Source organism: Grus americana, chromosome 1, assembly GCF_028858705.1.
Source record: "Grus americana isolate bGruAme1 chromosome 1, bGruAme1.mat, whole genome shotgun sequence".
Taxonomy (NCBI): domain Eukaryota; kingdom Metazoa; phylum Chordata; class Aves; order Gruiformes; family Gruidae; genus Grus; species Grus americana.
The window spans coordinates 138,714,285-138,739,733 of record NC_072852.1 but is presented as its reverse complement, the minus strand read 5'-3'; the positions used below and the strand labels follow the sequence as shown (position 1 = coordinate 138,739,733).

The 25,449-nt window shown below is 42.0% G+C and overlaps 1 protein-coding gene across 2 annotated transcripts in view; it reads left to right on the top strand.

Annotated features, from left to right (window-relative positions):
• Positions 1-4,081: 4,081 nt before the first annotated feature.
• Positions 4,082-25,449, top strand: part of SHROOM2 (shroom family member 2) — a 131,368-nt gene continuing 110,000 nt past the window's right edge. For both annotated transcript variants that reach the window (XM_054835790.1, XM_054835781.1), the window contains exon 1: positions 4,082-4,395. In XM_054835790.1, the coding sequence (XP_054691765.1) occupies positions 4,183-4,395 (213 nt within the window). In that variant the 5' untranslated portion in view covers positions 4,082-4,182. The remainder of the gene's footprint in view (positions 4,396-25,449) is intronic.

Sequence of the window (25,449 nt, the reverse complement as noted above, 5' to 3'; positions counted from 1 at the left end):
AAAAAAAAAAGCCCTGCTGGCATCGCAAGGTCCAGCACAATGAAAGCTCTCAAGACTGAAAGTAAAACATCCTATTCTAGAGTCATCCTGCAGGTATCCTGGCGCAACTCCATGCAGGGTGTCTTAAGCAAAAGATATGTGGTGTACAGCCACAAAGGTGAAACAGGCTGTGCCTTAACAGCACACTGAGCCTGACGGTGCTTAAAAAAAATCCTGCCATAGAGGAAGCTATTCAGAGTTTTGGTAATGTCAATGACTAAGTAGGGAACAGGTATGCAATCTGTGCAATAGAAAGAATGAAGGTCAAGTAAATTCTGTAGAACAAAATTTCACTTGAAATTGTTAATTAAGCTTCCAGTACCAAGGTAGGAAGACAGAATAAGTCCTGTGGAGGGAGCCTGGGTTACTGCAGAAAGCTTTTGTTGTTATGGGGCAGGGACTCGCAAACTGGGTTTGTGGGAACCATCCCCTAATAAAGTCTGATTGTTCCTTTGGCATGGCAGGAGGAGGCGTTTGGGTAACTTTTGTGTACCACTGTAAAATATCTTTGATAATATCAACAACACATGTTATTATAGAAGGGAATACCTCTTATACCACATTGGTCATAGCTGCATCATTCTCTGTCCTTAGTGTGAAAAAGCCTATTACTTCCTTTGATACATTCATGGCACTCTGATGTATCTTACCATGCATTTCTACCTTGTATTGCTAACTTTTGAACACTCAGACATTTGACAAGTGAAACAAGATGTATGGGACAAAACTGGGGGTTTTGTCACTGACGGTTTTGTTAGAGAAATACAGTTATTGGTTTTTGTATCACACAAAAGTAATATTTTAGAATACATTTACTAAATCCTCTGTTCTTTATGACTGTCCAAAACGTTATGAAGGCTGGCAGAAGCTGCAGAAATTCAAGTAATAAAAATATCACAATATTTTAAGAAGAGCATGAGTACAAGCCTCCAACTGGGTTGCAAACAAGCTTCAAATCCCACAGAGAAGGAGGATATAAAAGATGTGAAGAAAAATTTGACCAAAATATGACAAAAGAGAATTCCCGTCTTGCTTTGGTCTGGCAAAATTTACATGCATGAGGAACTTTACATAGTGGTTTCTCAGTTTTCCATTGGTAACATTAAAGGAGAAAAGACAAAAAAGTGTCATTCAAAATAAAGAAGTCTGATTTCTGAACTGTCAGACACAGGCTGAAGATCTGCTTGACAACTGTGTCAGACCATCAGGCTCTAAGCAAGCATTAGCTAGAAAATCATTCTTTACTGAGGTCTGTCTTAATATGGTACATGAAAACTTTCAGATATTATTTCTTAAAGCATTTGCTTTCCCAAGAGTTACATGTGCACATCTTCCACTGATGGAATAACACTAGCAGAGTTCGATGGTTTTCATTTGGCTTCCTTAGCGTAGATGTCAGTTCCTGGCTCTAGATATTCCAGTTTTAAAATCTGTGCTCAGATTTCTGTATCATTCTTCAGTCCTGATTTATAAGACCAAACCAAAAAGCCAGAACAGGAATGTAAATCTTTAATTTGTTATGGACAACAAAAAGTTCCGAGATGAAGACGAATGAATGTTTGGCAGTTGAAAAAGAGGGGATACAAACAGAGAAGACATTTCTGGAATCACAATTTGCTCTTCTCATTTATGATGTAAGCTATTTTATTTCCATTTCATTCATTGTGCATACCTGGGGATACACTAGAGTTCAAACTGTTATTCTGGATCTTTCTTCCACCATTATGCTTACAAACAACAAACTTGTATACTGCAGGTCTTTAAAACTCAACTATAGGTTGAGTATACATTGTTGAGCAGACCACCTTGTATGCATTATGCAAACATAACTAAAGACTTTGTCTCAGATGCCAAGGACAACTGGAGACAGAACATGGAGAAAACTAATTTCCCTTTACCTGTGTTTTGCTTTTTTTTTTTTTTTTACATTATTTGTCTTATAAACAGCACTTGTCTATATGGTAGAAAAGAATGAGAGAAGAAATCTGACTGAGAATCTGCAAGTCGTTTGAGGCCTTACATAACTTGAGGCAATACATAGGTTTGGTGTAAGGTTTGGATTTAGCAGGATCCTCACAGAAGTATGCATAAGTTGATGCCATTTGGGTCCCTGCCTCCGTGGTTCCAACTGAGGGAACAACACTCATCCTCATCTCCTATCTCTAGATGTCCTTCAATCTGCTACTGTGACTGATGACCTCAGATGCTCTCAATCCCAAAACTAAAGTTTTCTTTGGGTATTAGAGACACGTACTGTAGGTAATGTTGAAGATATTATATAAACGAATTGCTGCCTTTAGAGGAAGGCAGGAGAATCTTCTGAGGAATAAATCAGCTGAACCAGGATTTAGAGGGTCAGACTATGTAAGGATAATGGCCACTTTCAGAAGGAAAATACGTGAACTGTCACTTATATATAAAACCTTGAAATCCCGTTGCATATACCAGGCACCTCCCTGAAACTGTCAAATGTGGAAGCATCTTGAGCTTCACTAGTCTTTTGGAAACTAAAAGACAGATTTCCCCATTTCTTAGATCAAGCAGTACTTCACCTGCTTGGCAGTGAAAGCAAAGGAGAGCTGTGTGCTGGTACTCCTACTCCAGGCCAAGTCTGGTGGTAATTTAAGCCACTGAAACTTCCCATAAAGCAATGCAATTAAGCCAAGAGAATGAAGTCCAGCAAGAAATCAGCATTTCACTCCCAGCCCCACCACTAATTCAGTGAAGATATCGGGCAACCCCAAACCCTGCATTTATTTCCCATCTGTAAAATAAGATTTGCCTTAAGACCAGCACTTCTAGTCCTGCCTCACACTCCTCCATCAAACTTTTTTGATGGTCTTTTTGCAGCTGAACTTATGTTTGGGACTGTCTGTGCAGCCAAATCGTTTTCCATTTGGTTTTTTGGTTTTGTTTTTTTTTTTTTTTTGCTGTGGGCTTCACCTGCCCTTACCACCGGTCCGTCCCGCCGCCAAGCCCGGCCTGGCCCTGCCGCGTTTCTGACCCCTCAGTCCTCCCGGGGCCGGGGCCTCGCCTCACCTCCCCTCAGCCCGGCCCCGCCTCGCCCCCGGCTGCCGCTAGAGGGTCTCGGAAGCAGAGCGAGGCGGGCGGGCCCGGCCCGGCACACGCTGGGGCCCCTCCCGCCCCACAGGTGGTGCGGGCGGTACGGGGCGGGGGCAGCGGCCAGGCGCAAGCACCTCCCTCGGCTCCCGCCGCGGCTGCCCCCTGACCTGCCCTCCATGTTGCCCAGCTTCCTCCCGCCCCGTCGCCCCCACCATTTAACCCTCCCCCTCCTGGCCGCCCTCCCCAAGCACCGCGGCGAGGCGGGAAGAGCCGCCCCTCGTTTCTCCCCCGCTCCCCGGCCGGCGCGGCCGCCCCGCTGCCTGGCACCGTGAGGGCGGAGCGTCCCTGGCCGGGGGCAGGCCGCAGCCGCCGGCTGCCCCTTCCCCTCGTCCCCCTTCCCCCCCTCCCGCTGTCGTGGGTCCAGAGTGGCGCGGCCGCCCTCCACCTGCTCGCCGCTTTTGTTTGGGGACGGGGGGGCGAAGGAGAAGCGCGGCCGTCTCCGCGTGTGGCGGGGCGGGTGGCGGCACGGCCCCGGCCCCGGGGTGACTCGGGGCTCACGGACCTTCTTGCTGCCGCCTTTGTCTGGCTGCTGGCCCGGGGCTGCTCTCCTCTTCCCCCTCCTCCTCCTCGCCCGGGAGGACCGCGCTGCGGGGCTGCCCGCTTTTGGGGAGGGGCGAGCGGCTTCCCCGTTGGGGAAGCCTGCGGTGGAAAGCGGGTTTCGCCCTCTTTTTCGGGGCGAGAGGGAGGGAGACGGGGGCGCCTCGCCCCGCCGCGCTCCTCCCGGCTTCCCGCGTTGCTCGGCGGCGTTTGCCCCGCCGCCAAGTTGCCACAAGTTGGAGCCGCCCCCCCGCCGCCGGGTTCTGGCCTCCGCGTGAGACAATACCGCGGGCTGCGGAGGAGGAGGGGGCGGGCGGGAGCAGCCCTCTCTCGCCGCCGATGGGGCTGGGCTGGACGGCGCTGCGGGGCGGGTAGGTGGCTCCACGGGCTGCTGCCGGCTGGCGCGCACCGGGGAGCGGCCGGCAGAGGCAGGCGAGCCCCGTCCCCAGCCCCGACGGGCGCCGCTGGCGGCGCGGGGGTTCCATGGAGGACGTGGGGCTGCGGAGCGGGCGGGAGCGGCTGGCCGGCGGCGACCCGCGGCTCGGTGCCGTGCTGGTGGAACCGGTGGTGGTGATGGTGGAGCAGCGGGCAGCGGAAAGCTACAAGCTGGTGGAGGTGCTGCTGACCGGCGGGGCCCCCTGGGGCTTCACCCTGAAGGGCGGACGAGAGCACGGGGAGCCCCTCATCATCACCAAGGTGAGAGGCACCGAGGGGGCAGGGGTGGTGGGTCCGCCCGCCTCCATTTTGGTGTGCCCGCGGCGGTGACAGCCCGGCGGTGGCAGCGGGCCCGGCCGCGCCGCCTGCCCACAGCCCGGGGCGCACCGCGGGGCTGGGCGGCTGTGGCGGCGGCCCCAGCGCAGGTGCCGCCGGCCCGGCTCCCTGACGGCGGTTGCTCTGAGGGCCCTGCGAGGCCGTTAGCGCCCGGGGAGCGGGTGGCTGTGGGTGCTGGGGCAGGCGCCGCCGGCACGGGGCGCATCCGGGCAACAGGTTGTTGGGTGCCGTCAGCCTGGCGGCTCCGACCTGCTCTTTCTTGGTCGCTCTTACTCCCCAACACAAACCCCGCGCAGTCGTTGCGGGCGCTGGTAAGTGGCTGGGGGACCCCGCTGCTGCCGGCTCATCCCGAGACCCTGTGCTGGGCCCTGGCCTGCCTGCCTCCGGGCTCCTGGCCCAGCGGAGCATGGAGACTGAAACTCCCAGCTCTGAGGCTGAGTTTTCTCTGCTGCTGTTGCGCTTGCAAATTCAAAATAATTAGAGTAACCTTTTATATCGCCTTCTGTAAACGAAAAGTCTTGTGGATAGTGACCAAATCTGTGCTCCGAAGATGGAGAGGAGGCTCCTGGAGATATATATATATGTACTTTCTGGTTGCTTTTTTTTTTCTCATTTTTTTTTATATATACTGCAGTTTTAATCTCAGTGTATTGGGCATGAATTAAAGAAATACATCGTGTTTTCTGGAAAATATTTTTCATCTGGGTGTGTTTTGAATTAACCCCTATCCCCAATAACTGTTAGTTTTGCTGTTAAGACAGTTTTCATGTTGCACAGTGAAAACACGTTAAAATAGATCCATATGTAGTTGGGGGGGGGGGGAATCTACATTAGCAAAGCACATTTTGATCAAGATCTGTAGGAAAGATATATCTGCTTTGTCTACAGGTCCTGTGGATTCTGCCTGTTCCCATTTTATAAGTGCACAGAGAGTATCAGAGGTCAACCAGACCTGTTTTATCCACAGGAGAAGTTCTTCTAATCTTATTTTTCAGTTGGTTTTATTGTGAGTTGTCCAGTTGGTTTCCTTCTCCCACCTTTGAAACAACTGCATGATGCACTTTCCAAGTTGGGACTTTTGAAACATCTTTTTTTCTAGATCTCTTCCCTACTGCTGCTTTTTCAAGAAACAGCAGTCAGTGTCAGTAGATGTATATGCTGAAAAATGATTGTATGTCTGTCGGCCTCTTACCAGTATCCTGAATTACAATGTATCAAACCCAGGAGCATTTGAGGAAAGGAGAAAAGAGCTACTTAATATGTATGTACTAGCTATCAAGTGCCAAATCAAATAATTCCACCTTTCTGGTAGTGGCTAATAAGGGCTACATCTAAAGACTGATCAGTGATATTTATTCATAATGTTACCTAGGTGTTAAGTAACAGGCTTAAGTATTTGTGGCATGAGGATGTGGCTGTGGTATGTGGAGAGAAGTCTGGGGATGGGAACCTTGTAAACTGGGTCTGTTGCAAAGGAATAATTAAGTGGAACCACAGCATTGATACCTCCTGAAACCGTGCTGCTGCGTGGAAGTGAAATCTGGGTCCATCGGAGCTCACCTAGGAAGAAGAGATGACCTGGATCTTTGGGTCTAAATTTTGGAGTGTATTTTCATTTGCTGTTGTTGGATGCAAGTGGATAGAACTAGTTTTGAAACCAGCGACCGGAGCTCATGTCCCCAGGACTACAGTTCTTTAGCTGCAAAAACATAGAATGGTTTGGGTTGGAAGGGACCTCAAAGATCATCTAGTTCCAATCCCATTCTTCCTCTTGATTTGGCCCACCCATCTTGGTGTTGAGTCTGTTGTTTTTCTGTACTGCTTGTAGTGGAGGAAAGCTACTGGGAAGAATAATTTAATACCAGGTGGTTAAAACATCCCTCCTTGCAGCAGGAGATGTAACATTTGTCTCTTCTTGGCTGAAGAGAGCCCTGAACTGGGGTTACCCTCTTTCTGAGCACCCACGGGGGTCCCTGGGCTGCCGGGGTAGAGGGTATGCTGCTTCACCTGCACTTCTCCGCTCCCTGTGGCATGTGCCATCCCTTCTCGGGTAGGCTGGTGGCTGGTCAGTGGGGGATCCAAGAAAACCGAATCCTTTAGGATACCTGTGGAAAACCTCCTGGTTTTGTGAATTCAAACTGTGCTGAAGTGTGAGCTGGCTACAGAGCTCTGTCTTGCTCTAGTCCGGGGGGCTCTGGGGAAGTGAGGATGGATGACGCCAACTGCCACTTTTTAAGGGGAGGAATGTGACAAGGTGTGAATGGAGTCTCAGATAGCAGCTACTTAAGGGGGATTTCTAAAATTCTGCCTGGGTCCTTTCTTACCGTTGTCTAAAAAGCAAGATCAGCCTTTGAAGAAAGTTGCACCTTTATGTAAATGCTGGGAAGCCTGTGGTGTAAATATTTCCTGCTTTCCTTAGCGTATATGGGACAACTATCATCATGGCCAGAAAATACTGTAATTGAAAAATTAGTGAGCAAGTCTGTGTTGTTCGTTTTGCAGCATTTTCTGTGTAGCACGCCTCTTGGGTGTTAGTTTCTCTGCGTGGCTATTTCACTCGCTGACAGGGAAATTTTTTACGACGGATATAGGGAGAGTCTAGGGCAAGAAGAGCTGCAAACACTATTTGGGAATTTATTAGCTGGAAATCTAGTCAATTTAAACGATACTGTCCTTTGACCCACCAAACTACCAATAATCGGGGAGGGAAAGGCGTGCTAAAGACAGGAAAATGCGCCCAGCCTCCGCGGGGGGATAAGCGAGCGCTCCGCTGCTGGAATGCGGGGAGGGAAAGCACTTGGCCCGGGGAGAGGGCAGCTGGCTGCCGCGCTGCTGGGGCCCGGCAGTGGCCCGGCCAGTGCGGGGTGGGCAGGCTTCCCTGCTTCGGGGTAGCTTCTCTTTCTGGAACTGGAACAACACTCGGAGAAATAGTCCTGAACCAGGTAGGTAGAATGTCAAGTTCACCTGCCAGGCGTAAGCCTTTCAATTCCACCACCCCCCCGCCTTGTCCTTTTTGTTGCTGCAGTAGCCACAGAGAAAAACGGTGCATGATACGGCTTGCTCGATCTTTAAACATAGCTGGTCTTCTAAAACTTTCCCCACCCACGTATAAGTGGTATTGCTAATACTTAAGAAAAAAGCCTTTTAGCATTGTCGCTGTGTTGCTTACTATTATTTTTATAATGTCCCTTTAAAGAAAATGCTTTACATTTTTTCTGATCTCTGCGTGTGTGCATGATAACATTCCAAAAAATTGCCTAAAGGCAGCTTGTTCTTGCCTAATTTGACATCTTGAAATAAAGGACTTGCTTTTTATAGCAACATGTGTATTTCAACAGAAGGTGAAATGACAAGTTTGAGGACTTCTAATTAGAAATCTCACAAGCCTCACTTTTTAAAAAGAAACAAAGTAAAAGCTGAAGTAGAAGATTTTACTGGAAGTAATGAAAATGAAAAGTCAAGATACTGAAGTGTGAATCTTGTGAAAATCTCCCATAGCTGCATTATCTTGATTACTTTTACTTTAAAATGACTCTTATCTGAGATGCACAACTTGTTGTAGCATCAGTCACAGCATTGATTGTGGGTGATGGATAGAAAGTAATTTCATTCCCTGTACTAACAATATCCTTGGGAACTCTGAAGTTGTTCTGCAGTCAGCTTTATCCTTATTACATTAATAAATATGAAAACATTATGTGTTTCAAGAAAGATTGATGTATCATTTAAATAAATTCCTTTTTAGTATCAGCTTTACAAGGGCCTACAGCCATACATCCTCAAGCTATGATCTCATTGTAGGCTAATCAAGGCTGGGCTTGACTGGTATTTCAGCAAGATTTCCAAGTGAAACCTGGACTGTTGCAAGAAGTTTTGTTGTTGATTTAGTAGATACAAGTTCTTGTCTCCTGAATCAGTGCTGAATTCATGCCCCAGCTGGAGGTGGTGTCTTTCAAGAAGAAGCTGTATCAGACAAACTCTGAACGTTTGCTTATTTTTCTTTATTCCGTTGCACTTTACTAATGTGCTTCTGTCTATGGGTGGGTGTGAATTGTAGTTTGTTTAACCTAAGAATTAGTTAAATTGTGTAAAAGAATACTCTATTAATTGGCTGCAGGACTCCTCCAGGTGACTTGTATCAATTTATTATTTCAGTAGTAAGCGAAATGATTACTGTTTTCCTTTAAGTAATTCTTTATCCTTTGACCTTAAACATATAACTAAAAGCAATTACTTGCATTGCTGTACTGCAACAGTATTTAGAGGGGGGGAAAAAACCCCCTTGAATGGGGCTGTATACAAATGAATCAAAGACATTTTCAAACGTAAATACCAGTTGCTTCCCTCAAGTTAGGTGTTTGAGGTGAGCTGCATTGCTCATAGACATTAACAATTTTTAAACTTGACTGTGGAGCTTGATGTCCAGAAAACCAACATTTAGTTGTAATCCTAGGAAATTACTGAGTGTACTTCAATGTAAATGCAGTCACCTGTGTAAATGGCTGATTTATAAGTTATTAGGAGCCATCGTACTGTGGCTGAGAAAGTTCTAATCTAGGTCTACATATCCTGACAAATTTCATTCACCTCAGTTCTAGAAAGATAATACCTGAAGGGAGTATTCATTCTGTTTTACTTTCTATCCATATTCTCTTGGTCATCAAAACTAAGCAAAACTACTGACCTGTATGGCCCATAATTTGAGCACGTATCTTAACCAACAGTTTTAAAAGAATGTATCAAATCACATTCTGTATTTCTTTCGAAAACTTGATTCAACTTCTTAACTTACAAAAGGAGTTTATTGTTTGGGAAAGATTGGTCTGAGTTGGACCTTACTGTTTGATAGTTGAGAAATTTGAGGAAATGTTTATATATTAGAATGAATGTTTTAGGATTAAAATAGTATTGTGTAGCTATTTATCTTTTTTGCTTGTCAAATATGTTAAAAGTTGGGGTTTTTTTCAGTGCTATAGAAACTGGTTTGAGTGGTGTTTACCTTTGTGTCTGGTTGCTGGATCCCAGATCTTGATTACTGGAAGAGAGGAGTTGGTTTGCTTTGGTGCAAGAAGATATAATTGCTTTTTACTTTAGTAAGCTGATTGTTGAAGGGAGTGCTCTCAATTTTAGCACTCAAATGGCTGTTGAGTCAGCTCTTTAATATGACTGTTAACTTACTAGCAGAATGGAGCCCACCACACTCACATGTGCTGTGAGCAGTCTGGCTTTGAAGCTCAGAGAGGGTTGTTTTGGCAAGGGCCTTAACAGTTGCAATGCCACCAGTATTGGAAATTGCATTTTAAAGCTGTCTTGGATATTCCTTCAGGTGATGTATGAACTGTAGGGAGTTGAAATGAGAGGATGGGTTCAAAGACTTGTGCCTGGTGAAGTTTCAAGTCAGTTGAGTTATGTCCTTAGAAGTCAACAGTGCGAGTGTGTGATTTAAGAAATGGCGTGTATGCACTTGCAGTCCTGAAAGTGCAGTTTTCCTTTGTGTATTTCACATTTCAGGACAAAAATAATCAGAATGCTGTGCTTAAAACCAGAACTAAGAAACTTCCTCACAACAAGCAAATTTTTTACTTTTGGAAATACTGGGTGCTTCCAAATTGCTTGTTTTTCTCTCCTCTTTATTTTTACATTCTAGCTGCTTAGGCAGAAACTATCAAATCTGTCATGATTTTTTTAGTTAAAAACAACACACAAACATTCATGTCTCTGCAGTCTGGCAGAGAAATTGGTGTGTTTGTGGGTATAGTTTCTGCAATAGGAGTTAGCAGGATTACTTATTTGTACATTTATTAATTTAGTCTATTTAAAGGACAACTTAAACTTCTTTTGTTGTTAGTGCCTGCTGCTACTTTTCAGTATGAATTTTGGATGCTACTGTAGGCATTAGCATAAAAATAAAAGACCAGCAAGAGACCTCTAGTTATTGCTTGCTGTTGTCAGAGGATTGCCAGTAATGCCATTTATTATCTAGTTATCTGTCATGTCTGTGTTTGTTGTTTGTTTGTTTTAAGAGGAAAAAACAATGTGGGCTTATGTGGTGTTTAAGCATACGCTACATATGCTTTGCTCAATAAACTGTGTGTATATTTTCCTGTCGAACTTGCTTCATTGTGTGTTCTCCTACTTAATGAATATTTAAAGTATGAGAGTGTGGAAAGGACAAGGTAAATGGGAAGCAAAACCTGGTCATGTATAGATTAAACAACTGTTTAGTAGTACCCAAGCCAATATTACATCACATACATCAGCTTTTTTTTTGTTTGAGGAAAACCATTTCTGTGTAGTCATCCTATGCATTTGTAATCTATACAGAGAATACCTGATATATATACAGATCTAGTTCTGTGGGTCACTTTATTACGTTAAGCAGACTTTTTTTACTTGCTGTGTGTTTGTGATAGAATGTGTGAAGAGTTTTCAGAGAGGTGAAGTAAAAATTGTCAGTTATGTTGCAACTTCATCCATTTAATCTGCGCAAACTTGCTTTCTGTTGTCTGTGTTTTGAGCCTATTTTATATAAGGTCAATTGAAGTTTTTTTAAAAATATATATAAAGAAAAATAGGGATGCCTTTCTGTAAAACTTATGAAAGTCTTTCTGGACTTTTGGTTTTGCAGTTTTGGGGGGGAGTTTTTGGCTCATCTTTAAGATAAGAAACAAATTTGGAAGCTTTCTAATTCTACGTAGCACAATATTTTCAGTTTCTTAAAGGTTACACAGCAGGTATGCTGTGCTGTTCCCTGCCCGCCCCCCCCCAAGAATAGCATGACCACTCTGGTGGTGGATTTACTAGTTCTAAATTTGTACTTCTTGTAACTTCACAGATATGGTCAAAACAGAGCAAGGTGGAATTTAAGGTTTATAGAATGGGTCACTTTGTTTAAATTATTTCATTCAGTGATAGGAAATGTCTACAAAGTTTTGAACTGGAACCTTAATGTACTTGGAGAATGTTTTTGTATCCTTTATGCTTTACCAAGCAGCAGACTTCTGGTGGTATTCACCTAGACTTAAGCTAGATATTTAATAGAAGTAGGTATTTTAGGAAAGTGATTTGTAGTGTTTAAATTAGCCATGACTTATGTGCTCTGAATGGCTTTCTGAAGGTGCCTACTGTTTGCTGTCAGCTGTGTGAGAAGCTGAGGAAACCCGTGCTTCCTCAATGCATACCTTGATGCCTACATAGGTAGCTGTAGTAAGATTAAATATACTTGAGCACGATTGTTGTCCGCATATTTGCAATATGTGTGGCTATACCCAAAACTCCTGGAAAATTCTTTATTTCTCTGATTGTGCTTTGTTTCTGAACATCACAAGAACATAGCTTTTCAGTTTATTTATCAAGCTTATCAGGGGAGAGTTGTAACCTACCAAGGACAACAATGCTTGTGAAGCTAGGAGAGAGCTTCCCCTCCCTGTAAGTTAATACAGTATCAGTATTCAGTCTCTAACTAATTCAGAACATTCTTGGTAAGCGCAGGTCAGGTCACCAAGATAAGAGAATGGCTTCTGCAACATAGCAAGTTATGGGGGGGTCTTTTTAGTGGCCTCTGCATGTACCTGAGGGTCATTGTGGAGTGCTGAAATCCTCAAGGCAGAAAGAGCCGCCTGTTTGGTAAATGATGGAAATGCAGCAAATTGCTGCTCTGAGAAACTAAAATAGCTTTTGTCAGGTACACAATTCCTGGGCTGGCTCTTAAAGTAGAAACAGACGGAGCAGAGTGTTTGATGACAGAAAAGAGGTGGTTATTTCAAAGTTCTTCTGAACCCCGGTGAAACGGCAAAATCAACTGAAAGCTTTAAACTGTTTAGGCAAAGGCGCAGTAGCATTGGTACTGAGGCGAAGGCTTCATGTCATGTGTCCCTATGGTTCTCCTGCCTCACGCCTTAGAGAGGAAACCTTCCCTGCTGTCACCAGCTCTGCTCTCTTCACCTTTAAATCTCTCTCCCCATTTCTAAATGATTATATTCTTTGAAATATTTAAATTCTTCTACTTATTTACCCACATCCATCAACTTGTGATATATGTATGGGTTAGGAAATACGTTGTCCTGTTTCTTGGATACAGAATTTCTAAATAATTGTACTTAGTATAAAGGGTTTTGGAACAACGGGCCACTTTACATCCTTCAGGATAGTACAAAGGGCAAAAAATAGCCTCAGTGATTGAAAGCTGGAAATAGGGAATATATGGAGAACTACCGCAGTGCTTGAGAGGGTGTATCCCTTTGGATAGACAGTAAGAATGCAATTTCGTCTGTTCTCACAGTCACTTTTCTAGCTGAATGATGTTTTAGAAGGCAGATGGATCCTGATCGAGGGTCCTCTCGTTATTGTGGATGTAGGTGACTTTATCTGATACTTTCTTTGCTCCAGGCTCTTAGCCATTCTGTCAGTCATGTTTCTGAGATCTAGACCTGTTTCTGTACTCTAGTCCTTTGTGTATTTGTGTCATCTACAACTACAGGGTATTTCATGTTCTGGTAATAGCAAAGAGGCAGTTATCTCTGAGCAGTTTGGCAGAGATTGTAAGAATGATCTTGCTGATGTGCGAAGCTGAATTCAGTTTGGTTTTGTTGAAACTGTCATAGCCCAATGAAACTAATTCAGAGCTTTTTTTTTGGAAATGCATTAACATCATTCTAAGTTGTACTTTTTCTTTTAAATGGAAAAAGATCCAAGCGTTGGTGAAACTTACTTGAAACAAAATCCAGAGTCTTTTAAAAAGTCCATACACTTTAGTTTTAGAGTAATAAGTTCTTCGTCCTCAGTCCTTATATTCTCTCTGTAATGGGTTTGCAGTCAAGTCTGAATAGCTGCAGTAGAGAGGGATCCGTCAATGGGGAGCATGAGAGTGCAATAAATTTGTTCAGAAGTGAAGCGCAGGTGCCTACTGCTGTCTTAAATTGCAATGTCAGTACTTTTCCTCTCCAGGAAAATAGACGATTGTTCTCAAAATACCTTCACAAAACTATAAAACCAGATTATTTTGGATTTTTTATGTCTCTTGAGATAAAACATACTTTGTTATACACTTGCTTTGAAAGCTTCCAACATAAACTATGGAACAAAGCAGTATCTCCGAAGTTCCCCAATACATATAAGCTATTCAGTGTTCTTTAGGAAATTAAACCTCTGATTTGGTTCAGTGAATACTGTAAAGTTACTGTTGGGGGGGTAACAATACTTTATTTGGAAGCTATGCATTTTTCAGTAAAATACTATAATCTTTCAGGATAGTATCATAGAAACATGATTTCATGGTAAAGGAAGTGAAACGCTTCCTACACAGTATCAGTTAGTCATCACTATGCTATTTTTCTTAAACAAATTAGATGCAAAAGTGAGTTTGTGGGTGTTTAGCTGGCTGATATCTGATATAACGAATTCTCCAACTCCTGATGAGTATTTGGATAATTAAATCATTACAGTATTGTAAATTGCTTTCTTTCCTCTACAAATACATATTTTGTTGATCCAGAAGAAAAGAGGACATTAGATTTTCATTAGAGACATTGACAGGTGTGTCTTTTTTAATGGAACAGCAAAGCATCTATTTCACAGTCATTCATTCAAATAAAAGAAAGATGCCAACATACTGTGTTGATATAAGGTAGTGTTTTGTTGGGTGTTTATATGTGGAAAGAATCTTAAGATGATAACAGGGAAAACTTGAAGCTTTATGTATCTGTTAAAGTAATGTGTAGAATAGTTAAGTCAAGATTTAAGAGAAATGTCCACTTTTAAAATCTGCTTTTATAAACAGTTTGTAATCTGTTTCTTACATGACTATTTTGGTAAAATCCCTTTATTTCTAAATATAAAGGCTTCTGTAATATTGAAAAGTGGTGTCTTGTTCTGAGGCTGGAAGATGTTATATAAATACTGGATTCTCTTAAATGCAGCTTTAATGCCATAATGTTATTTCTATTTTCAAAAAAAAATTGGGAGGACAGAACTTTAAAGCTCTAAGGTAAACTCTTTTCCCCTTTTAAACTATGTATTCTTAGTATGTGCAAGAACTCTTGTATTTCTTTTTCCTTTCCTCTGTTTTGTAAAAGGTAAAACCCAACAATTTACTCCTTTGCTTCTAGCAGTCAAACTACAGTGATTTATTGGTAAAATAAATTTTATTTCTACAGTCTTTCTGGGAACTTGATGTTTTTTGTGACTGCTGGGGGAGATTGCTATCGAGAGCAGGGAGGAGGGCTGCACCTTTCCTGACACCTTGGAGAACTGAGGAGTTTCTGTGATTGCTCAATCTGATGTTAGGGAGGGGTGTAAGGCAAGTCTTTTGTTGCTCAACTGAATTTCTTCTGGCTGATTAAGGAAATCATCTTTAAAAATATCATAGCTGTGACCTGTTATGTCAAAGGTGTAGGTGATTGAAATGTGAGGGTGGAGAGGCGCTTTGGTGGTGGTTTGGTTCCGTGAAGCCAGTGATAGGACTGTGAGTTTGCAAAGCTTCAGCATGGAACCCTGTGAGATGCAAGGAACTGGAAATGTTAGTGAATTGGAAATTGGGACATCTAGTAAATACATTACCCCCTTTGCCACAGGGTGCCTGTGTGCCTGTGTGTGGTTGTATGACATCTCTGCCTCAGTCTCTGGTATTGACTAGGAGAACAATATTTTCTGACTTCCCAGGAGTCTGTTTCTCAGGAAACAGACCCGACACTGAAGTGCTGAAATATTATGGTGACGAAGACTTTATAGTCTTTATAGTAAAGTCCAGAACCCAAATATATTTAAACCCTAGGAGTACACAGAGGTCTTTAAAAGGCTATAATTGTGCAGTTCTTTTAGGAATAAGTCCTTCACAACAGAAAACAATGCTTTGTGCATGTGTATCTCCAGCATCTGCCATAAATAATATACTGAAGTGTACAGTTAGATCTCTTTTCACAAAATAAACCCCACTACATACCCAAAATGCACAGATGCTCTCAGTGCCTCAGAAAAGTAGGAGATGAATGGAGCGAGACAAGCTGTTGGCAGCTCAGTGGGAGGGGGAGAAAAAAAAGTAATGTGGACTTCATACATGACAGGTCAACCAGATGTTCGAATCTGTGAGATCTGAAACACTTGTTAGCAATAAAGCTTCATAAGGAAGTACATTCTGTAGCCAAAACACATGTCCTTGTGACCACTTGAATTTCCTTCAATTTCTGATGACCGACCTACTTACAGCTCCTTGATAGAAATACACTATCAGTGGCTGGAAGACTGATGGTAAATTTATGGTTCATCATTGTCTAACATGATAACGTAGGATACAAGTTTCAGCGGAATGAAGGGAGCACATACGTGTTTCCTTCTAACTGCAGACAAACTTAAAAATCTAATTTCTTCATCTGCTCATCACTAGCACGACTTGGAGGCTACTGTTTGCTCCAATATATTGTATCAATGATTGAATCATAGAATCACAGAATGTTTTTGGTTGGAAGGAACATCAAAGACCATCTAATTCCAGCCCCCCTGCCATGGGCAGGGACACCCTCCACTAGACCACGTTGCCCAAAGCCTCATCCAACCTGGCCTTGAACACTTCCAGGGAGGGGGCAACCACAACCTCTCTGGGCAACCTGTTCCAGTGCCTCACCACCCTCACAGTAAAGAATTTCTTTCTAACATCTCATCTAAATTGACCCTCCTTCAGCTTAAACCCATTACCCCTTGTCCTGTCACCACACTCCCTGATAAACAGTCCCTCTCCAGCTTTCCTGTAGGCCCCTTCAGGTACTGGCAGGCCGCAATTAGGTCTCCTGGAGCCTTCTTTTCTCCAGGCTGAACAACCCCAACTCTCTCAGCCTGTCCTCATAGGAGAGGTGCTCCAGCCCTCTGGTCATTTTTGTGGTCCTCCTCTGGACTCGCTCCAACAGCTCCATGTCTGTCTTGTACTGGGGCCTCCGGAGCTGGATGCAGTACTCCAGGTGGGGGTCTCACAAGAGTGGAGTAGAGGGGCAGGATCACCTCCCTCGACCTGCTGGTCACGCCTCTTTTGATGCAGCCCAGGACATGGTTGGCTTTCTGGGCTGCAAGCGCACACTGCCGGCTTATGTCGAGCTTCTCATCAATCAGTACCCCTAAGTCCTTCTCCTCAGGGCTGCTTTCAATCCATTCCTCGCCCAGCCTGTAGCTGTGCTTGGGATTGCGCTGACCCACGTGCAGGACCTTGCACTTGGCCTTGTTGAAATTCATGCGGTTTGCATGGGCCCACCTCTCCAGCCTGTCAAGGTCCCTCTAGATGGCATCCCTTCCCTCCAGCGTGTTGATCGCACCACACAGCTTGGTGTCATGGGCAAACTTGCTGAGGGTGCGCTCGATCCCACTGTCCATGTCGCCGACAAAGATGTTAAACAGTGCTGGTCCCAGTACCGACCCCTGAGGAATGCCACTCGTCACCGTTCTCCACTTGGACATTGAGCCGTTGACCACAACCCTTTGAGTGCGACCATCCAGCCAATTCCTTATCCACCGAGTGCTCCATCCATCGAATTCATGTCTCTCCAATTTAGAGACAAGGATGTACATGTACAAGGACTGATACAATCACTTCACATTTCAACCTAAAGCTGTTGGGCTAGTGTATACTTTCCATCCTAAATCCAGTGCTGTAAATAGGTGTTTAGCAACCTAGTTTATTTTGCTGAAAGCTGAGTGGGGAAATGTTGCATGAGCAATTTAATTAGCTGATTAGAGGGAGTGGAGATGAGCAGCAGGGAGTGGCAACATTGGAATACACAGTCACACGCCCCACAGTGACTTACAGGCTGTTGTCCAGCTGACTTGCAGTGAAAATTAATTTGAAGTTTGGAAGTAATTTTAGAAAATAGGAGATAAGCATTTATGGCTTTTGATATTTTATCCAGACCTGTACTTTTTGTTCATCCTGTAGTTTCAAAAGAATGCATCTAGCCGCCTTCTGAGGACAAAATTGACACTAAGATCTGAGTAAAAAGAAAACGTTTTTGCTTGTTTTAATTTTTTGCTACCAAAAAATACTTCACATACAAAAATCTAGGAAAACGTGTTCACTAAATCAATGCTAAATTAAATCATGATACGTTATAACTAGGTTTGCATCTGTTGTGGGTACCTCTTTGTCTAAAGGCTTGGAATTTTCTGGGATATTTGATTGATGCTGGCTGCAGTTTGTTATGGCCAAGTTTTCTTCTCTTTGAGTTCTAGAGAAGTTTCTGTGAGGACTGTTTTGTGCAGCTTGCTTTGATGTGAAATAAAAAATTGATTGTATACCTTTTAATAACATACTGCTAGGGATTATTATTTTTAAAAAATATTTTTGAACTTTGGACTGAAAAGCTTTATTTTGGATTTCTGATTTTTTTAACTTTTTTGTAGCAGTTCCAGTGCGAATTTAACTACTACTTGGTCACTGGAAAGCTACATCTAGATCTAGACTGTTACAAAACATTTCAAGGAAATTTCTTCATGGATGTGTTTAGTCTGTTAATAAGACTGGCTTCATCCTTCTAAAACACAGTTGCAGTCAGTGTCCTGAAAATCAGGTCCCCTCCACCCCCATAATGAATAGGTCTTAGGCACTGGGTAGTAATTCTTGTTTGCAGTAAATTGATGAGAGGAAGGAGAAGGCATGCTATTTGGCCATGAAATTTGGCATGTTGTCATGTATGCTAGTGAGGAGTGTGGGCTAGGGTTGTATATACAACACTTAATCACAGAACTTTTAAATTATTCTGCAGAGTGATTTGCTCTGTAATTTTTATATCCTTGTGTCAGTTTTTGTGTTTCTTTTCTAAAAAAATACACTTTTACTTTTTTTTTTAGAGAAGACAAAAGAGATGTGGCATCCTATAGTGGCCTACTAATTTTATCAACTGAACTGCAATTTTCCAAACTAGCAGTAGCAACGACAGGTGGTTGTTTCCTGTAGGGATCAACACTAGAAGGGGACCAGGGTACGTTGCCCACCAGGTTTAGGTTTCTCTGCTGCCAGAGGTATGTTGGATTCAAGAACTCAATCTCCAGCTTCTGCAAGGAGTGTGTTGTAGTTGCCTCTTCTTTCCAGTGCTTGGTCTCAACCTTTTCTGAATTTCCTCTAACCTGTTCCAGTTTTACCTCTTTCTTACCTAGAAGTCTTTATCCTTTATTATTCTTGTCACTTGAGTGGTTCTGGACTCAATTCAAGAGACAAAATCTTTCTTTACCGATTTCTCTCACTCTGCTATTTCTATGCTTAGCTCCAAATGTTGTTTTGCCTTTTTCAGCCACATGCAGTTTGGCTTACATGGCCTCCTTCCTTTTTCCTTGGCACCTCTCTACTTAAAGCTCTAAGCCTACAAAATGTTTAGCATGGAGGATCTCCTCACAGGGCTTGCAGTTGGTTGACACTTCTAAGAGCTGGAAACTTTCAAAGGGGTTTAACTCAAGCAGCATAAGGCATATATGCACTTAGGCAACCATGTGTGCATCCTGGATGCTGTCAGATATATTCCTTTTACTGAAGCAAGGGTCACTAGAGTGTTTCAAACGAAGTTTCCAGTTTTGCTTTTTAATGTAAGCATTTATTTCTTGGAACTGGATGAACCATTTCAGTTACAGAAAATTGAAGGTTTGAGGCCGATGTGCACAATAGGAAGTTTCTGCCTAACTAATTAAAGCATGGCAAATTCATCAACCACTGAAAGAAAATACGACTTCATGATGGGAAGCATCGAACAACTTTGATTAGTGAAGTTACTAATACCACCCGTGGTTAATTACCAAAATGGATCTCAGAGTGAGACTTAAGATGATTTTTGTCAAACTACGGCTTAGATACTACTTTTTTTGAAAGGTTTAATATGGAAATAAGAGAAACAAAAAGATGTCTGCACTTGTTTGTATTGGAATTCATAGTACAATTACGAAGTTGTCAAACTTGGATGAAGAACAGTGATTTTTATTTTTTTGTAGTTGTATTTGAAATTGATCAGTCTACTTTTGTAATTCAAAGCCAGTGTATGTGTAACAGACTGTGATCTGGAAAAGTATCCTGAATATTGGTATGCCACAGAGCACATCATTTTTCTCTGCCTCTGTGACTCATGCAGCTGAGACGTCTCATCCAGCTTTAGTTTTGAAGAGAAGAGGGTCTAGCGAGGTTAGTGGATGTTTTGTAGTGTTTGATGATAGTTGTCCAGGTGATGATTAAATTGTAGCAATGCACCAGAAGAATGTGTCTCCTTTTTGAGGTATTCTGAGAGTTATTTCCCTTACCGATTAGGCCGTGAGTTGAGGCAGAAGGAGAATGATGTAGTAGTTACACACTTTAAAAAGCAAAACTAACTTTAATGTACACTGACAGAAAAGGAATTTTCCATTCTTGAGCACATATTATTCAAAGCTAGCAGTTTTGGAAGGAAAGCAGGAATACCTTATGACCTCCAGCACATTCCAGTGTTTTGGTTTTCAGTGGTGTGGGGGGTTCTTTTTGGTTTTGTTTTAAAAAGACAGTTTTAAATGCATTTTGTTCTTACCTGATTTACATTCACAGATCCATTTCCTGAACTGACCAAAATTCTGGTGATGGATGCCAGTTTCTTCAGGGATTTCAAGGTTATATAATTAAGACTAAATCTCAAAGTTCATAAGCTTTAGTTACTGAATGCTGCACCTCAGTCTCAAAGCACTGCAAAAAACCCCCAAACCCTGTAAGCTGTATCTCTGTTAGAGCACTTCTCATTGTAATGCCGTGCAAGTTGTGCACATAGGATGGGGACTCTCTTGGAAGGCAAGAAGAGCCTAAGATTTTTAATAGGCAGCCACGCAAAGTTTAAGATGCAGTGGCATCACAAAAAAGGGAGAGTGTGGTCTTGGGTGTTAGAAACAAGGGTACGGTCACCAGAAATAGGTGGGGTTTTTAACTGGCACACTGACAGTTGACACAGGCTTCCAGTTTATTAAGGGGATGTTGAAAATTGACTAAGGTGCTGGAAAGTGGCATAACTACTACTTAAACACTCACAAAATGTATTTTACTCGAGAAAGTTTAAACACAGACCAAAATTCAATAGATTTTTAATCTAACAAATGTGAAGACTGGCCATCTTTGAAATAATAATAGTTTCTAACCTTAAGAGCAAAGTTCTAAGGCATATTGCTTAATGTTTTCTGTTGCTTGGTGGGTTTTTTTGAAAGATAACTTGCTTAATGTAAAACAAGTTATTTGACTTAGTGTCAGTGTAGCTGGAGGAAAGCAGATCAGAAATAAAGTTGGATTGTGAACTGATAGACCCTTTTAGTATTTTGTCCATTCACAGGTATTTAGTTTCTGAAGAAACAGAAATGGGCATTTGGATTCCAAACCAAAAATCTTTGAGTTGTATGATGGCAGAGTAAATGCTAGCAAATCGTAAGATCTGTAATCTATACAGCTGCTAATTAGTCACAGAGGAATTGAACAGTGAAACTTTTGACTGATACCATTGAGGTTAAGTACAGGAAAAAATGTGTTTTGTTTTGTATTGTATTGTGTTTGCAGGATACTCAAATGAAAATATGTGGCTTTGTTGGTAGTTAAACACAGCTTTGAATCCCTGTTTTTCCATGATCATAAGATTGTTTATGTAAGATATGAGATCAGATCTTACTCTGTAGTACAGTATTTTCATTTATCATGTAAACTCCAGATGACTTTTGAGATTAGAGTGGAGAGTGTTTTGAATTTCTTCAGTCATTCCTTATATTTTATCCCTGTTTTCTTTTTTTAAAGGACAACAATTTCTTCAGTAGTTCTGGAAAAATCTTACTTAGATACAAGTTATAATTAATGATTCTACTTAATGTCATATTTCTATATAATGTTTATGTATTTTGTATAATTTCCTGCTCTTGTCAGGACAATTCTTAACCTTATGTTTAGTGTCGTGTTAGTGTTTGGAGGTGAAGGTTTCTTTGTAGGTTTTTCTCTGAGATGTAGAAAATTCTTAAATCTGCCCATTCTCTTTTCAAAGGGCCCATCTTAGCAGTGAACATAAACTTAAAATACTTAGGGTTGAAAATGAAATTGCATTGATTTCTTAATTTGGATTCCTTAGTTTTCTTATTACCTGTACAGTGGTTTTAATTCCTTCTGGTAGAAATTGGCACACTGTCCCTAATGATGTATAAATATATCACGCAGAACCACAGAATGGTTTGGGTTGGAAGGGACCTCAAAGACCATCTAGTTCCAACCCTCCTGCCATGAGCAGGGAAACCCTCCACTAGACCGGGTTGCCCAAAGCCCCATCCAACCTGGCCTTGAACACTTCCAGGGATGGGGCATCCACAACTTCTTTGAGTGCAATCATCACCCGTTTTTAATGAAAACAAAAGATGATGTGCTGTACGCTATGTAGGAACACGTTAAAAGTTCTTTGGTACGAAGGTATAACAAACCTCAGTGACTGTTTCTTCCAAGATACTCCCCACATCAACGAAGGCCTGTAGTTTTGTGAAATTCTGTTGGTGCATGTCCACTTATTTACATGTCAGGCATTTAATTCCTGCTTTTGAGTTCAGATTATTTCCAGACCCTAGAAAATTAGCTATGTAATAAGGATTATAAATTCCCTTTGAAAAACAGATGCCTAAAGAGATGCTGGCTTTTTTTTTTTGGTGGATGTTGAGCCAAATGAGATCTCTTTTTGTCTGAAAAATCTGTCAGCTACAGGATTTTTCCTGTGCCACTGTTACTGATTTATCTGCTTGTGTTCCTTGGAAAAAATTGGAAATACTCATTGCATAATGAAAACAATAGAAGAGTACGTGTAAGAATGAGCTTGTATGGGTTGAATTGCCACCAGCTTTTTTTCGCCTGTAGAGCAACTTCATCTTACTCCTTGAAGCATGTTGGCAAACAGTTCAACTAAGATACTGCAAGTAGTGACATGGCAGTAGCAAGAAATATTTGAAGCAGACTTAATATCAATGCAATAACACACTGGGTATTGCTGAAAGGTAAGCTAAGCAAACTCTGCTTAGGGTATTGTATAGTACAAGCAGACCATCTTTTTTTGAAAACCGGATCTGGTTCTTCTGGTTCATGTGCACTTAATGTCAAATACTGTCTGTCTTTTCTGCAAGCAGCATATATTCTGAGTGGAAAATACCTCTAGAGTCTTCTACTTCTTAATATTAATGGACAGAGTAACCACTTTTGTAAGACTGGGTAGCTACTATCACTTGGGCAAAATGGCCAAAAATGTGTGGAAGCAATCTGTGACAAGGTAACATTCATTAGCCTGCAAGTGTTGATCCACCTTTGAGATTTGTAATGGTATAAGCGTCAGGCTTGATTATGGATTTGAACCCTTGTGCAACTACTTGCAGCCTTTTGCAACAAGTGACTATATCTGCTAGTGGTGGCTCCCTGTTTTCCTAAGAAATGCCAGGTACAAAAGTAACCATACAGCGTATGGCATGGTGTCCTGAAAGATGGCGATCTAGCAAGAAAACATGTGGGCATACCACGTGTTCTCTGGTGATGTGAAATTTACTTCCCTTTAGCAAAACAAGATGTAACCCCTCCACTCTTATGGATAGCCCATGTGGATCATAAAATAAACAGAAAGATTAAAGGATAAGGTTGTCCACTTTGACTTGGTTTAAGCAATATACTGTACAGTCCGTAGACTTCACATTGAAAATTAAACAAGAAGTGCTTGAAGAAAATGTTGAAGTGCATTGTTCCCTTAAAACATATTTTGAAGATGGAAGTATAAATGTCTTAAACTTGAGTCTGAGCTGCACAACTGGTGACAAGAAACTTCAGTTTATTCTGTTGAATCCTCTCAGATTGGTCTCTGAGAGGAATCTGCTTGTCAGGCAGACCAACAACATGCTGGAAGATGCCTGAAGAATACAATAGCAAACTATCTGAAATTTTACAAATATGTAACTTCCTGAAGGTGAAAACCTGGGCTCTCGTACTGGAAATGCTCAGCCACACAGCTGTGGGATTTGGTATGCTACGTTTAAAGACAATACTGTGATTTGCTTGGGGTGGAGACCTGGAAGGGTGCGCAGCAGCGCTGGAGGTAATTACACGAGATCACAATAGCAGCAATTTGTGGTTATCTCGGTGGCTGTATCAGTTTTGTGCTCATAAGTCTCACAAGAAAAACTTCCTAAGGGAGCCTGTGTCATACTGCTGTACGGTCGCTCTGTCATAACCTGGCTGGAGTCAGCTTTGTGACTCCTTGAGAGTGGGAGGTGTATCAAGGCATAGTTTCTGGTTGCTTTGTAGTTTCAGAGGGAAAGATCTGTGGGAAATAAATGTGGCTAATACATTTGCAAATATGATGAGCTCTTAACATGCAGGTCGTGAACTGTAATGATGTACTGGACATCCCCACTGATGAGGAAAACGTCAAAGATTTCCATCAAGGGCTAGATGTATTTTTTTCCTGATTTGCTGCATTCTCTGTGTAATGACTGTTGCAGGAACATTTCTGTGTATTCTCAGAGAGCAGCTTCTAATTTGTTTCACGTTTTAAATTTCATACATTTAGAGAGAACCAGTATTTTCAGTGCTAAGAGAACATACTCCACTGGCTCACAGAGGAGAAAAAATAGTTATAAGGCAGCTCTGGAAAACTTTGAAGACCAGTTACTTAAATTGAAGTTATATTGCCTAGGAAGATTCCTGTTCATTTTATTTAAGTGTGCATTTATAGAGTGACTACAAGTAAGAAGAAAACTTATATGAAGTATTTTTATTTAGTCAGAAGTTCATGTGACTGGACTAATTTTATTTAGCCACAAGTTGACATTGGTATTCTGAGCCTTTTTAAGAACTGAGTATTTGCCAGCCTTATTTAGGGATTGGAGTTGCATTTTCCTTGTGTAGCTTTAAAATTCTCAGCTAAAATTATTTCATTGCATAAATGGTTATGGTTGTCACAAGTGAGTCTGTCGGTGATGAGCCTCTGTCAGTATTCACTGACAGAATAGTGATTCATCTACTGTCCAGTCCAAACCAGAGAGCCTGATAAGCTAGCTGTGCTTTTAAGTCTCTACCTTTTCTTTTTTATACATATAATAACTAATGATACAGATTTGTATCAATCCATTGCATTTTTCAAAAGCTTCTGTTTGGCATTTAAGTAAGCTCACAATAGTCTTACTGATCCACATGCAATGTTGTCATGAATTTTACAGGCTAAATGGTACCATACAGTTTAAGGATTTTTATGGAATAAGTATATTGCCTTTATTTCTTTTCCTTCATCATTGGATGTGTTCGTCTTTGCTGCCAGAGTCAGAGCTCTTTTTTTTTTTTTCAGCTCCTTCATCTGAGATAGCCACCCTATGAATATTGGTTTTATGGATGCCATCTTCCAGTGCTGTTTTCGAAAACCCGTTTACTCTTGCAAACAACATCTGCTACTCCTGACTGTCGCAATATTGCTTGGAGACAGCGTGACCTTGCACCTCTTTCTAAAAATGCCTTACCTGTAATTGTTGACCGTATCCTTTACTTTCAAATCAAAAAGGAAATTATTTTTTGTTAGTCTTGACTTGCTAACATTGTGGATTTTATGGTAGCTACTGTATAGCCAGTTTAATGTGCTCTTTGTCTTATGGATTGATTTCCTCCCTCTTTCCCCCGCCTTCCTCCTCAGCATCGTGAGACAGGGATATTGTCTGGGCAGTCATGTCTGCTGTATCTAGGATCATGAGGACAGCTGTAGTCAGTAGGGACAAAGTCTACCAGACCTTGTTTCCTGTTTTTTGAAGTAGCTGGGAGTTAATAATTGAGGAATGGTCCTAAGAAGCAGGAGAAGTATAGTGTAATTTTTTTTAATTATTATTTCCCTTCTTTCCTTTTGATACAGTCTATTAATAGTCAGCAAGTTAGGGCTGTCTGGGTCATTCATACCTGCTTTTACGAAAAAGGTGCTATTTTACACAGCTGTCTGACTGGCTTTATTATATTTCTGAAAAATAACTGGCCAT